The 13,377-nt window shown below is 49.7% G+C and overlaps 1 protein-coding gene across 1 annotated transcript in view; it reads right to left on the bottom strand.

Annotated features, from left to right (window-relative positions):
- p130CAS (Serine_rich_CAS and FAT-like_CAS_C domain-containing protein p130CAS) overlaps window positions 1-12,481 on the bottom strand; it is a 44,530-nt gene extending 32,049 nt beyond the window's left edge. The window contains exon 1 of the mRNA XM_011150650.3: window positions 12,009-12,481. Coding sequence (XP_011148952.1) covers window positions 12,009-12,053 — 45 coding nt within the window. The 5' untranslated portion in view covers window positions 12,054-12,481. The remainder of the gene's footprint in view (window positions 1-12,008) is intronic.
- Between the last annotated feature and the right edge of the window lie 896 nt (window positions 12,482-13,377).

The raw sequence follows: 13,377 nt of genomic DNA, 5'->3' as shown, positions 1-13,377 counted from the left end.
GGGGAGTTGTTAAAATGCATGGGAATTCTACGCGCGCGCGAATGCTAGATGTAACATATTCATATGACGCATTTTAACCTTTTCCGAGGGAGAGAGGGAGAGAGGGAGAGAGAGAGAACTCTTTATATACGTATTTATATGCGCGCGCGTGTATGGATAATCTCGAGCGATTCTTGTCCAACAAGATACGTCTTCTTACAGTTATTGCGAACATTGCAGATAACGCGCACGTTGTTCGATTATTTTTTCGTCGGGTAGATTAGATAAGACAAGCTGTTGCTCGAGCGACACGAACGCGGAGCTGATTGCTCCTATTGTGTTGCAAAGCTGCCCCGTCCGTCGCGATCAAAAAGTCACGGCAAGGCGGGAGGGAGGGAGGGAGGGAGGGAGGGAGGGAGGGAGGGAGGGAGGGAGGAATGCAAGAGGATTAGATTAGCGGCGTTGCGCCGAGACGCGCGCGGCTCGTCGATCGCGAGACACCGCGAGAGCGCAGAGAATAATCAAGATGGGCGCTCCATTAAAATCTCACCGCTGGCGGATCTCACAGAATCTCTCGACGCTGCCTGTCGGATCCGTCACATCCGATGGAGCATAGGGATCGCATTCATAAGATTCGTTACCGGGGATATATTCCGGACACCGCGCGCGTGTGCACTGTGCAGTTCTCTCTCCTCCTTCCCCCTCGCCGCGACGGCGACGTGATGCACCGATCGGTCTTATCGCTTTCGCGCCATTTCCGCTGGCTTTTTATCCACGCTGTGGGATCGCCGTCGCCTACCCCGTCGTTGTTTTTATCTTGACATCGCCGCGTCGGTAACTCGACACGGTGCCAAACGACTCGTGTATCAATTTCGTCCGCTGGTCTTTAACCCCCGAGATATCGATACATCGCGTTCACGCTCGTCGTTACACGCACGTCCGCCTGGAACGCGACGTAGCGAGAAACGCTTTTCGGACGGACGAGGAGCGCGTGTTTCTTACAAAACAATCGAGTGGAATTGAATGGCTCTTCGAGATCTTTACGGCCTTGATAGCCTTGACAGAGAACTGACCGCCGAGTCGTCAGTGATGGACGATCTCGATTCGATACCCAGAAAATCGATTTTCGACCCGTTGATGTATTTATTTATCAATGTTATTTCGTTTAGTCCTTTGTGCGGTACATTTTCCCACCTGACGGATTTCTGTAACAAGACTCTGACTAATGAACTTAATATTAATTCCGGGCCACATATTTGAAGAACAAGAAGAAGAAAAAGAAGAAGAAGAAGAACTTTCTGCACGAGAAAAATCCCTACAGCTCTCCACGAATTTCCCACGCATAATATCGTTGCCTTACGACGTATTTATCGCGACGCGCGCTTTGCGTCCGCTTTCCTGCGGCTGAGCGGCTCCAAAGCGGAAAAACAGACGAGCGGCGAGAGCGCTCTGTCTGTTTAAAATCCCCGGAGCTCTCGCTCTCTCGTGGAAAGCGTCTTCGTCATGCACGAGGTGACTGCGACTGGGCCGTTGTTAATCGAAGTAATGTGCTTCCACGTCTAGACGGTCTCCGGTTTCCAAGTGCGGTCGCGGCACCGCGGAGTCTGTTTCCCGTTCTTCCTCTTCTCTCGAATCTCGGCCGGGAGACGAATGTGCGCCGCCGCCGCCGCCGCCGCCGCCGTGTGTCTTCTCACGAGAATTGAGTTTAGGACTCTGAGCACGAGCGAGATAACCGAGGGAGACTTCGCTGCGCGTTTAATTTCACGTGAATTACGGCGCCACTGCTGCTACTTTGCCGGATAAGAAAGAGACGCCGCGCGCGCGCGTGTCGGGTAATTCTCCGGCCGTTCTTTCACGTTCACCCACCCTCGTCGTTAATATTCCAATCAGCCGTGTGTGCGCGCGCGGCATTCACGCTCGATATCGATCAGATTCTTCGCTGCCGACGACGCTGCACGGCCTCGAATATCAACGAGAGACGGCAGCTCATCGTGGACGAGCGCGAGGTCGAGGCGCGACGTAAATTTACCGTCCGCACCGACGAGGAGATATTGACCCGCGGCGGTCGCCGCGCGATAAGATCGATTCGGCCGCTAATGCGAGTGATCGAGAGGGCGCGCGTGGTCAAAGGGGAAAAGCGAGGGAATATCGTCGAAGAAAAAGCCCGTAGGATCTGACGCCGACATCGCGTAAAACGCGTCGAGCGTCGAGAGAGAGAGAGAGAGAGAGAGAGGACGAAGGCAAGAGACGCGTTATCGATCAACGTTTATCGGACTTTGTACAACGTGATCGATTATGGGGCACGTTTGCACGCTAATGATAAGATTAGATAATTTCAAGAACGATGTTTATCCAAGCGCGGATCGATATCACGAATGCTCGAGAACGCAACCGCCGACGCGCCGACGTCTTACGGCGTACTCGCCGAAGCGCCCGACAGAAAGAGACCGTTGCAACAAACGATGACTTCAAACATTTCACGACGACGTAAGGAACGCGAGACGTAAGCAACGAGATCGGACGATTACACGTCACGCTTGCGAGCGCGGTGGAAAAATGGATTTGGCACGGTTCGTTTTTGATTTCGCGCGCGCGGCGAACTTGCTTGCGCGAGAACGTGCTCGTTCGCTCGCTCGTTCGCGATTGGAGGATCCTTCATTTAATGCGGGCGTCGCGATACTTCCTGATAACTCGCGAAGGTTCAATTGCTCTCACCCACATGTAGCGAACGTCTCGTTATTTGACCTGCGACCTTTCGCCGTCGTGGCGTTAGAACCGTGGGATGACGGCTCGTCGCATGATGGATCTTATCGTGTTACGTCTGAATTACGTTCCGCCCGATTAGCCGTCGAATTTGAGAATTATTAAAATTGAGGCGACTCGGCTCGAGCGACCGGCTGGAGCTCGACGAAAACTCGCCGAGCGCGTTATGAAACGCCGCGATCATCGCGAATGCAAGTTGCGATTGATACGCCGCGAAAAGTCCCGATCATTTTGACATATCACTCTGTCTCCCGCTCAAGTCATGGATAATAACCTTACGACGCGTTCTTATAATCGGATTGAGAGAGTGAATTAAGCCGCGTAGGTGTGTGTGTGTGTGTGTGTTGTGTGCGCGCGCGCGCGCGCTCGAATCGTTAAGTTGAAAGCCACGATCGAGAAGCTCCCACGAGCGCGACCGCAATGAAAATACCGGGCGGGCCGCCCGGTGTCCGTAATTTATTCCTTCCTATTATTCTTCGAGAATAAAGAGGATAAAAGGGAGGAAGAGAGGCGCCGCGAGGGAGGTAAAAGTCCTTTGACATCCCTCTCTCTCTCTCTCTCTCTCTCGAGCGTGATCGCGCCGCCAACGGGTTCGAATAAATACGGATTTCGGATGGCTGTCCCGGAGGAAGTGGCGGACAAAAAACGTTTGTGAAGATCGCAGGAAGCTACTTCAAGAGCTGGATTACTTTCCGAGCTGTTTGCCAACCTTACAGCCATGAGATTATATAATTCCGCGATAATACAAGTGAGCGAGAAGTCAGGTCCTCATTTCTGCCGAATGGTATAACTCTGCGTCTCTCTCTCTCTCTCTCTCTCTCTCTCTCTGTGTGTCGCGTGTGTGTAATCGTGTGTCTCGCAGCCTCTGTTCAGCTCAAAGTAAGCATAAAATTATTAAGATCGCGTAATTATTAGGATACGGCCGCGCGTCCGAGAGTCTCGTACGTGCGGCCGTAGGAAATTGCACAATAAATTCGAGCAGTCTCTCGCGTAGCGTATCGCGCGTCGCATCGCAATAACGATAGCCCGTGATATTTACGCATAAACGTTCTATTTATGCGCGGCATTAATTCCCGCCGAATAGCGGGGCGGCGGGGAGGATTCCGCGCGAAAAGGAAACGATACGAACGCGCGGGCGCGGCGGAGTCGGCAAGCGGGAGATGAACCGGCAGATCGTGAAGGCAGCAGCAAAGTGGAGAAAATGAAAAAGCAGTACCGCCCGCGGCAGGTAAACTGCGTGCACCTGCTCCATATACGCACTGGGTGCGTCAACCCCGACAATGGAGCCTCTTTGAATGGAGGAAAAAAAAGGCTCTCGCCGGAGGATCAATCGAATAATCTGCCGCGTCTTTTGCGGGAACGCGCACGTAACGGTCTCTCCCAACTCGTGCAAGAATGTTTCGAGAAAAATTCGCCAAATATACCGAGAAATCGGCCTCGTCAGCCGGAATTGTCGGCTTTCCGAGAGAGGATTCCTCAAACGTACCGCCGAGAGTAAACGAGAGAAACGTGCCTCTCGAAGACACGACGATCGCCAATGTTATTTCTCTTGATAAATATAAATCCCTCTTGGGGTTTTTTCTCTCTCGCGTCTCGACACCGCGAGTAGAGTACGTCACGCGACGAACCGCGATAGACGCGCAAATTATTTTGCCGCTCGAATGCCACTCTCTCGCCACACCTCCGCCTTTCCTCGCAATTCGGCGGATTTTTGCAGACCGCGAGTATTATGTTGTCTGACGGAGTAATTAATTGCGTGGCGCGTTTATCGCGCGCGCTGGGGCGCTAATGAATTGCGTATTCATCCGCGTCGAGATGATGCCGATGCGAAACGTAATCGAGACGTATCGCGGGCACGATCGGGCGGGGAGGCCGAAAAAAGGAGAAGCGCGAATAAAGCGACGCTAAAAATACGCGCGATCAGGTTCTAGAGGAGTATGCTTCTTCTTTTCCTTTTTCTTCTTCTCCTTCTCCTTCTCCTTCTTCTTCTTCTTCTTCTTCTGCTTCTTCTTCTTCTTCTTCTGCTTCTTCTCTTCTCCCTCTTCTGCTTCTGCTCCTTTTCCTGAAGATGCTCGCGAAAACCACCGATACACTCTGCCCTGCATCCGCCGGGATAGCTCAGAAATATCTTGAAAAGGTAGCGTGTCGAATCGAGGAGGCGTGGATGTTCGCGTGTACGAGATATCCTGAAGACCGTGGGAATTGCCACGGATTATCCTTCGTATGTACCGACATACGCTCCTGACTATACAATACGCACCGTGGAGATATCCGCGTCTCGTAACTTCGTCACTTTCGTGACGAGTGCACGATTATTTGCTTCTCACTAAACCGTTCAAAGTTTCCCTCGATAAACGAAAATGTAAGCCGAAGGATAAGGACCTGAGAACGAGCATCCGACTATAAAGACGAGCCGCGCGAATCCTGAACAATTCCTCGTTTAACAATGGAATTACCGACAAAATTAACAAGCTATTTCCGCCAGAACGGTTGAAAGACATGTAAGAAGAAAAATACGCAACGCAAGGGAAAATTATTTATATCTTTAGTCTCAGTTTCTCTCAACGGCGATTAGAAATCGAAAAAATGTACCGTTATGAGTAACATTTACAAGAGATTATAAACAAGACTCCTCCGGTAATTCTGTTGAGAAACGCGACTCGTCGTCGTCGTCGTCGTCGTCGTCGTCGTCGTCGTCGTCGTCGTCGTCGTCGTCGTCGTCGTCGTCGTCGTCGTCGTCGTCGTCGTCGTCGTCGTCGTCGTCGTCGTCGTCGTCGTCGTCGTCGCCGATGCCGCGGCGTCGTTGGCCGCGGCACCGACTATATAAGAAACAGGCACTGTCCTCGTTACACAATCTATTGTCTATCTTCATCGAGAACAGTTAGCGACAGTTGCGATAGCGCTCTGACAACTTGTTGCTAACTAAACGCGGAACGCCCGTCGAGAGCGAGAACAATCGACTGGCTGTCGAGTTTTCTCACGGGCACTGACGCGACGCGCGTGATCTTTCAGCCAAGGTTCCCGATAAGTGGCCCACGCGGAAACTGGATCAGAAAAATCCCGTCGCTATTTCCCTCCGATATGAAATGGGGAAAGGGAGAAGAGGGGGGAAATTAAATTCGCTTAATCGCGGGCTTCATCGCTCCCGCGTTTGCATCGCGACGCAACGCAATGGACGTAAACTCAACACACGTCGCTTGCGACAAAACGTCTTTAAAGTTTTTAAAGCCGATATCGCACGACGAGGTCTCGATTCTCGTCGCGTCAGCTTGATGAACGGCGGGCTTATCTTCCGATTAAACGGTATCAATCGCACATGTCGATATTACTCTGGCGCGTGAAAAAACGAGTCGATAACAAGCGGCGATTGAGAAGACGGATTACAGCCACGAATCATCCACAAGAGTTTCGCAAAAGACGCTGCGTCTTCGCTGTAACGTAGCTGACGCTATTATATATATATATATATACATACAATCAGGTGATTTCGCGTGTTCTCCTTGCCGGCGAAAATAATCGTTCTCGGCGCGTTCAATATTTAACAACTAGCACGAGAGGAGAAAGTCGGCAGAGGGTGGTAACTCTGGAAGACGTCTACGTTGTTGGCACGTAGCGGTAGCTCGCCTCGAGACCGATCGATCGCAGCCTTCCTCTGTAGCTCTCTACCCTCGACCTGGAGGTCCTCGCTACTCTCTGGTCAATGTCACGCCAGGTAAAAATTCCGCTCGTTCTTTTCTTTCAAAATAGCAGCACCAGGGACAGCATCAATAGCGCCCCTGAGATCAAATAGTTCTCCAAAGGACGACCTCTCCGACACCTCTCGCACGAACGTCTCACTCTCTGTATATCTTTCTACGCTGATTTATTTCACGTGAAATATGTTTCTCGTTTTCATTCTTCTCGGGATCGATCAACAGGATCGAGAGATCCGCTTATCAGGCACGAGACCGCCGAAAATACTCCCGCTCTTATAGGGAGAGAGTCATTGAGAGAATATACAGTCTGATTTGTGTCGGTTTGCGCCAGTTTCACGATCGCGAGCTCTGCATGCCGGTTGGCAAACGTATATTTATGCCCCACTTGGTGGCCACAAAAAGTGGGGGCTCGGCGGGGGCCTCCCCCCCTACCCTCGTACTTCGTCCTGACTCCGAGCGGTGCTCACCTTTCTCCAACGAGCGGCAGGTAACCGCGAGTGCAACTAACGGTAAATTAAAACGCATTAAAACACGCGGGCGAGCGAGCGAGCGGCCGGTGGTAGCTTTTAAGCCGACGAGCGCGGGGCACTCCCGTCCCTAATTACACCACTGTCGACCGCGAAATCTTATTAGACTGTCGGCTCGTTTTTCGGTGGGAAGAGATCGCCGGCGAACGCTCAAGGCCTTGGAAAACGTTTCGTGCACTACGTCATTCTCGTCTCCTTTTTCTCTCCTTTTTGACAAACTAATCGCGATCCTCCGAGGAGGCGCGACAGAGCTTTTTAATATGCATTACGCCCCGAAATTACCGTCTTAAAATCTCGGAACGCCGAGACGATACTGTTTACTGTTTACCACTGCAATTATCTACTACGCTGTTGTTTATCACCGAATAGATCGAAAGTGGAAGTTCGCACGAAGTACACAAACAGTTGATTAGTAAACAGATTATTAATAAATTGTCGTACGTGTTATCGCGATTAATTTGTCTTGGTAAAAATACACTTAATGTCTCAGAAGCGATAATTGGAAAACTAGATTTTATATTATCTCCAGCTTTTCCTACGTCATTTCAACGTATCGGTATCGGTTTTCTCCTTTGTTCCTGTTTATTCGATAATAAAAGTAACACAATAACGATAATGCAAATAATTTCTATTATTATCCGTACGATAGAGAATCGATATCTCTCGAGTATTTTCCACTTTATAACGACCCGACCGTGTGAAAAAAAAGCTGTAAAGACGTAAAGATATCCCTAAGAAATTTCGCGTCTACCTCCGCGTGAGCATCGGCGCGGTTAAAGAAGAGCAATAAATACGAAACAAAGAGCAAGGTAATAAAATCTCGCCGCTATACGTTCGCCTTGGTAAGCAGACACAGTCGTAACTAGTTACACAAGCTTTTCTCATGTAAGTGCGCCGACGCTGTCGCTGATACGCTAATCGCATCGAATTATTTAGAGCTAATGTATGCTCGGTGTTGCCTCGGGTGGATAAGCAAAGCGAAGGGAAGGTGGTCAGTTTCATTACGCGCACTCAGCAAAAAATTATTAATTACTTACTCCGCGAGCGTTTCCAGCGTTTCTTTCTGTCAAGCTTTAATTTTACAAAATTTCACGCACATCTCTCGCGATTATGATCACAAAGCGACTCGTTTGTAAATGAACATATCACATTAAATTTTCCATTCCATGAAAATATTTTTAATTTAATTATGCATTTTCAGAGGTTCTGCCTCTCTCTCTCTCTCTCTCTCTCTCTCTTTCGTACACGGCCGCCCATGAGATTGTATAAATGATGGTATACGTGCCGGGAAGCGCGGCGACGGCATTAAACACGTGACGCCATCATTAACACGGAACGCATATACGAAAGATTCTACAATCATTACAACCTTCTATTCTTCTCTTTGCTAAGCATACACGGTGACCCTGAATTTTTCTCACGCATGGGTCTTTGTTATCGAAGCGTCATCTCGCACACCTCACTGCTCACAATTACGCGACATTTATCTTCTGCTTTTACGCTAGTACGCCAAGTTCTCAATAGTCGGGGACATATCTCGTGGTGAAATCCGCGTTCAGAAAGGATCTTCCACGTGCGAATGACGCTGCCGGTCGGTGAATAACGTCCTCGCGATTTTGCTCCAGCTTTCAGTCGCGAGAGGATTCACACCTCCGCTTCAACATTTGAATCCCCCAACGATGCGTTATTCCCCGCCCGATGTCGTGCGCTATTCGTTCGTTCGTTCGTTCGTTCGTTCGTTCGTTCGTCCGTTCGTTCGTTCGTTCGTTCGTTCGTTCGTTCGTTCGTTCGTTCGTTCGTTCGTTCGTTCGTTCGTTCGTTCGTTCGTTCGTTCGTTCGTTCGTTCGTTCGTTCGTTCGTTCGTTCGTTCGTTCGTTCGTTCGTTCGTTCGTTCGTTCGTTCGTTCGTTCGTTCGTTCGTTCGTCCGTTCGTTCGTTCGCCGTAGTTCGCGGCTTCCGTAAAGACCGAGCCGTAGTACCGACATTTGCATGGAGCGATTATTTGCATAGAACACGCATGACGAAATCGCGCGATGACGAGAATGCCAGCGACGGTGGAGCGACGCTATCAACGCGATGCGCTGATACCGCGCGCGCTTAGCTTAATCGCTCATACCCGTATTTAGCGCGGCTCAATTCGCAACGCGGAAGTGATTTTCCGCGAATCGGCACGACGACAAATTTTCTCCTCCATTTCGATTTATTTTTATTTCCCAATCTCCACGCGTACCGATTGCCGAAGAACCTTCAATCGATCGAAATATACGGATGTAATTGCTCGAGAATCGAACGCGCGATGGCGTAACGACAAATTTTCTTTCGCATCTCGATTTATTTTTATTTCTTAATCAAACATATCAATTATAAGATCTTCAAAGAGCCGAATGGTATGGCACACGACAGGTGCGAATATTCGCATCGTGGGATGACTGGGAACTTTCGTGACGAAATCGAAGCGACTCGATGCTCTCGTCCCTCTCGTCGTCTCTCGCGTATAATTATATTAAGTTTGACGTTTCGCACCTACGTACGATACCTCTATCTCTCTCTCTCTCTCTCTCTCTCTCTCTCTCTCTCTCTCTCTCTCTCTCACTCTCTCTTCCTGTACGCGTCGCTGAGAGAGTCTACGGCCGGTTATGTGCTGTTTAACATTAGCTGACGAAACAATCGATAAGGCTCGTACGTAAAAGATTCTCTGGCGCGGTACGTCACGCACCTTTCCACGAACGATAAACCTGAGGTGACGTGACGCGTCTCGCGAGAGGCGACCTACGCCGAAATCAACGTGCAAACACAGACGCGCTTGAGACATCCGCCTTTTTGCCCTCAACGAGTCATTGGCGGTGCGCGGAAAAAGTCAATGTTACACGAACGACCGTCCAAGTAACTCCAATGCAAATTTAATCTTTCTCCCTTTCTCCCTCTCTCTCTCTCTCTCTCTCTCTCTCTCTCTCTCTCTCTCTCTCTCTCTCTCTCTATATATATATATATACACACACACACACACACACACACACACACACACACACACACACACACACACACACACACACACAGGGTGTTCATTTGAAAACTTTCCAGCTAATTATCTCGAAAACTATGAAAGATATTAAAAAAAGCTAAAACACGTGTTCCATGATTTCGAAGAGGAAAGAGAATGGCATTGTCAATTTTTTATTTAGAGGGCATTTTCAAGGTCAGTTGAAGGTCAATTTAATTTTTTTAAATTAATTTAATTTTAACAACTTTTGTCTGAAACATTTTTTTATTTACCTATTTTTTGAAATATTTAAGGAAAACTTGGTAACGTTTTCAACATTTAATTTACGATATCTCGCTAATGTCGAAAGAAAAAATAATATTAGACTTCTTTAATTTATTTACTATGAAGAATATATTACTATAATAGTGCCTTAACTTTTGTTAATTTAATAATTTTGAAATTTCCAAAAATCGATAAGATATATATATATATATATATACATGCACACCTCGTCTCTCGGTCGCTTTAATTTACTCGTCTCGAAATCTCGTCTCTAAACCACCGAAACCGAATTCTCTCGCACCCGTGCGGCAAGCACGGGTACGACACGTTGTTACACGATTGCTTTCAACATCTGACCTAGCGGAATTCCGCCCGAGGTCAACCGCGATCGACGTTTCGAAAGCGACGCGTCGACGCTGTCCGAAAAAAAATGTATGCCACGATTGTTCCGCGGTATAATCGCGGTGATTTCGGCACGATTGCTCTTTCACCACGTCCGACGCGGTCAGTCGCGATCGCGTAATCGTTACCGAAAAACGGATATTTACATATCGCGTAAGCAGTCGCGCGGGAGAAGTGCAAGCGAATGAGTCTTAATTAGCGACGGAAACAAACGATTCCGTCGCTTCTGGCGCGGTTCGGCCTACAATCGAATTGATTACATGCGCGCATGGTCCGCATCGATATCGAAGACCTTTTACTTCTCTCCGTCGGGATAGCACCAACTGTTCCGCCCACCAACTATGGAGTAACCTTCGGAGAATCATTTCGACCGGGCTTCAGCGTACCGCGACAGAATACCAAGGTTAATCAATTTCTGCCAGGCACACCGTACGTGGAACATATGTAATCCGCCTATATAACGGAGCTTTAAATATCATATTTGCCATACCGTCAGCGCGCGCGCGCACACACACACACACACACACATGCACATGCAGTTTCACGGTGCGTGAATGTGGCGCGGAAAAGCAAAAGGGCAGGGGGGGGGGTTTCAAATAATTTAGCCAAACCAACGAATCATGGCTAACTTCAGCTGTTAAGCTTACTCTACATATTATACGATCTGTTCAAATATTAATTATCCGGCGGACCGCCGGAATATCCCTTTGTACGACACACACACACACACACACACACACACACACACACACACACACACACACGCACGCACGCACGCACACAGAGAGTCGTCAAATAATTCCGGATACGGCGCTAAAATTGGCGTAATTAGCGTTCGGCCGATCGGAAGAGCGATCCCATCCCGACGAGAGCGCGATACTTCCGACGTTGTAAATATGGACAAGTGCGCGACGCCATATTGTTGAGATTACACGTTCGATGTTTGTTTTTTTAGCGTCGCTGCGATCTTTTCCGGAAGGTCCCGCGCAATTGCACCGACGATACGAAGGACCACATCGAGATGCCCAGGCCGCCGAGCGCCGCCGAGAAGATATTTAACCTCCACTGGAGGTTACAAATCACATTTGCTAGATAACCTCTCTCATCCGGCATCTCTCGCACGTCTGAGCGTTTGAATGTTTCAACGCTCGAGTCGTCGAGTTCCGCGAGGCCGATGCAGATCCGCGAGACACTTTCTCGCGAGAATGTCACCGTCATGATCACGCACCGAGTTCGGGCTCTTTCTCTCGCTTTTTCTCTCTCTCTCTCGCGCGCGCGCGCGCGCTTACGCTTACGGTGATCTGAATTCGTGGAAATTAAACCGGCTCCAATCGGCAGGCGACCGGCGCGCGACGCGCCTTCACGCATAGTCACTAACCTGGTTGAGCGTAGTCGGGATGATATCGGGTGTCTGCGGTAACATCTTGCGGACGTTCTGTTGTGTCGAGCACCTCGAGTCAAAGCGATCTATCGGCACACGCGATCAGTGGCATAATAGATGAACGAGAAGACCGCGGAAAGAAAACACCTTGACGAGAGACACACTGGGATCGATCACGGAGTCGCACTGACTGTCCTTCTCTCTCTCTCTCTCTCTGTCTCTCCCACCAGCGTTTGTTCTCACTCTCTCTCTCTCTCGCTCTCTCCTCTCGGTTTCCGCCACTGTACCGGAACTGAATCCACGCGACACTCGCGAGTCGACACGACCGTCTCGTAGACGCGGCGACGATCAGGGCTCGCGAGAAACCGGCGACCGTCGAGAGAGCTTCTCTTCGTTGATTGCGTAGAGAGAGAGGCGTCTTGAAGCAGCGAAACGCGACGCGTAAACCCCCGCGACAAGGGTGTGCGCGAGACTGACGGGTCCGGGCGGTGTAGCTGCACCCGAGCGCCGCCGAACGCCGCCGAGCAGCGCCGAACGCCGGCGGAAACAGTCGAGCGCCTGTCATCCCCAGCGTACGCGTACGATACCCAACTTCACGGGTAACGACTATCGATAGGGATGACAGCGCGACGCTTCAACGACGATTGATGCGATTTCGCGCGACGGAATAAAGAGTATCGACCGTCTTCGCGGTGCTGCGCGCTTTGAGAAAACCTCGCCGCGATAATTCTGTGTTCCCCCGAGCCGAGCGAGAGTATATAATTGCTCCAGCTGTGGATGGTTCGAGTCCCATATCGATCTTCGACTGTTAATTTTACGCCGTAATCACTCTTTACGTCCGTAGTAAAGAGTTAAAATTACAGTTGACGAGGTTATCGCGCGGTTAATTAACATGTTCCGATGTTTTATTATTCTCTCGGGGAAATGCGGGTTTAACGTACGGCCGAAGGTAATATGCGTTCGCGAGAATTCCTACGCGAGTTCGCTCACGGATGAACTCACCGCGAGGCCCTCGTTTGTATTCGTGGTGTAACGGTCGTCTCGCAGGTAGCATAATGTTCGTATCTGAGGTTGCCTTGCAAATGACAAATTCCTTTCTCCGAGTATACGCTCTCGCGTGCGTCCGCGTGTGCGTGGAGAAGTTATATGTCAGGCCGGCTAAAATTTAACGCGTGTGCGAGATTCTTACCTTTAGCCCGTCCGCTTTACTCGCATTCTTGCGCCACGTACCGTCGTCACATTGTGGCGCTCGCTCTTGAAATTCCTCGTTCGAATGTCCCTCTAGAAAATGCACTCTAGTCATTTCAGGTCAATGCGTGGACGATAGTGCTTTTATCAACCGCCCGCTGGGGATTCACACACACAC

Source organism: Harpegnathos saltator, unplaced genomic scaffold (assembly GCF_003227715.2).
Source record: "Harpegnathos saltator strain DR-91 unplaced genomic scaffold, Hsal_v8.6 scaffold224, whole genome shotgun sequence".
NCBI classification, from domain to species: domain Eukaryota; kingdom Metazoa; phylum Arthropoda; class Insecta; order Hymenoptera; family Formicidae; genus Harpegnathos; species Harpegnathos saltator.
The sequence above is the reverse complement of the archived record's forward strand: the minus strand, read 5'-3'. Positions and strand labels throughout refer to the sequence as shown.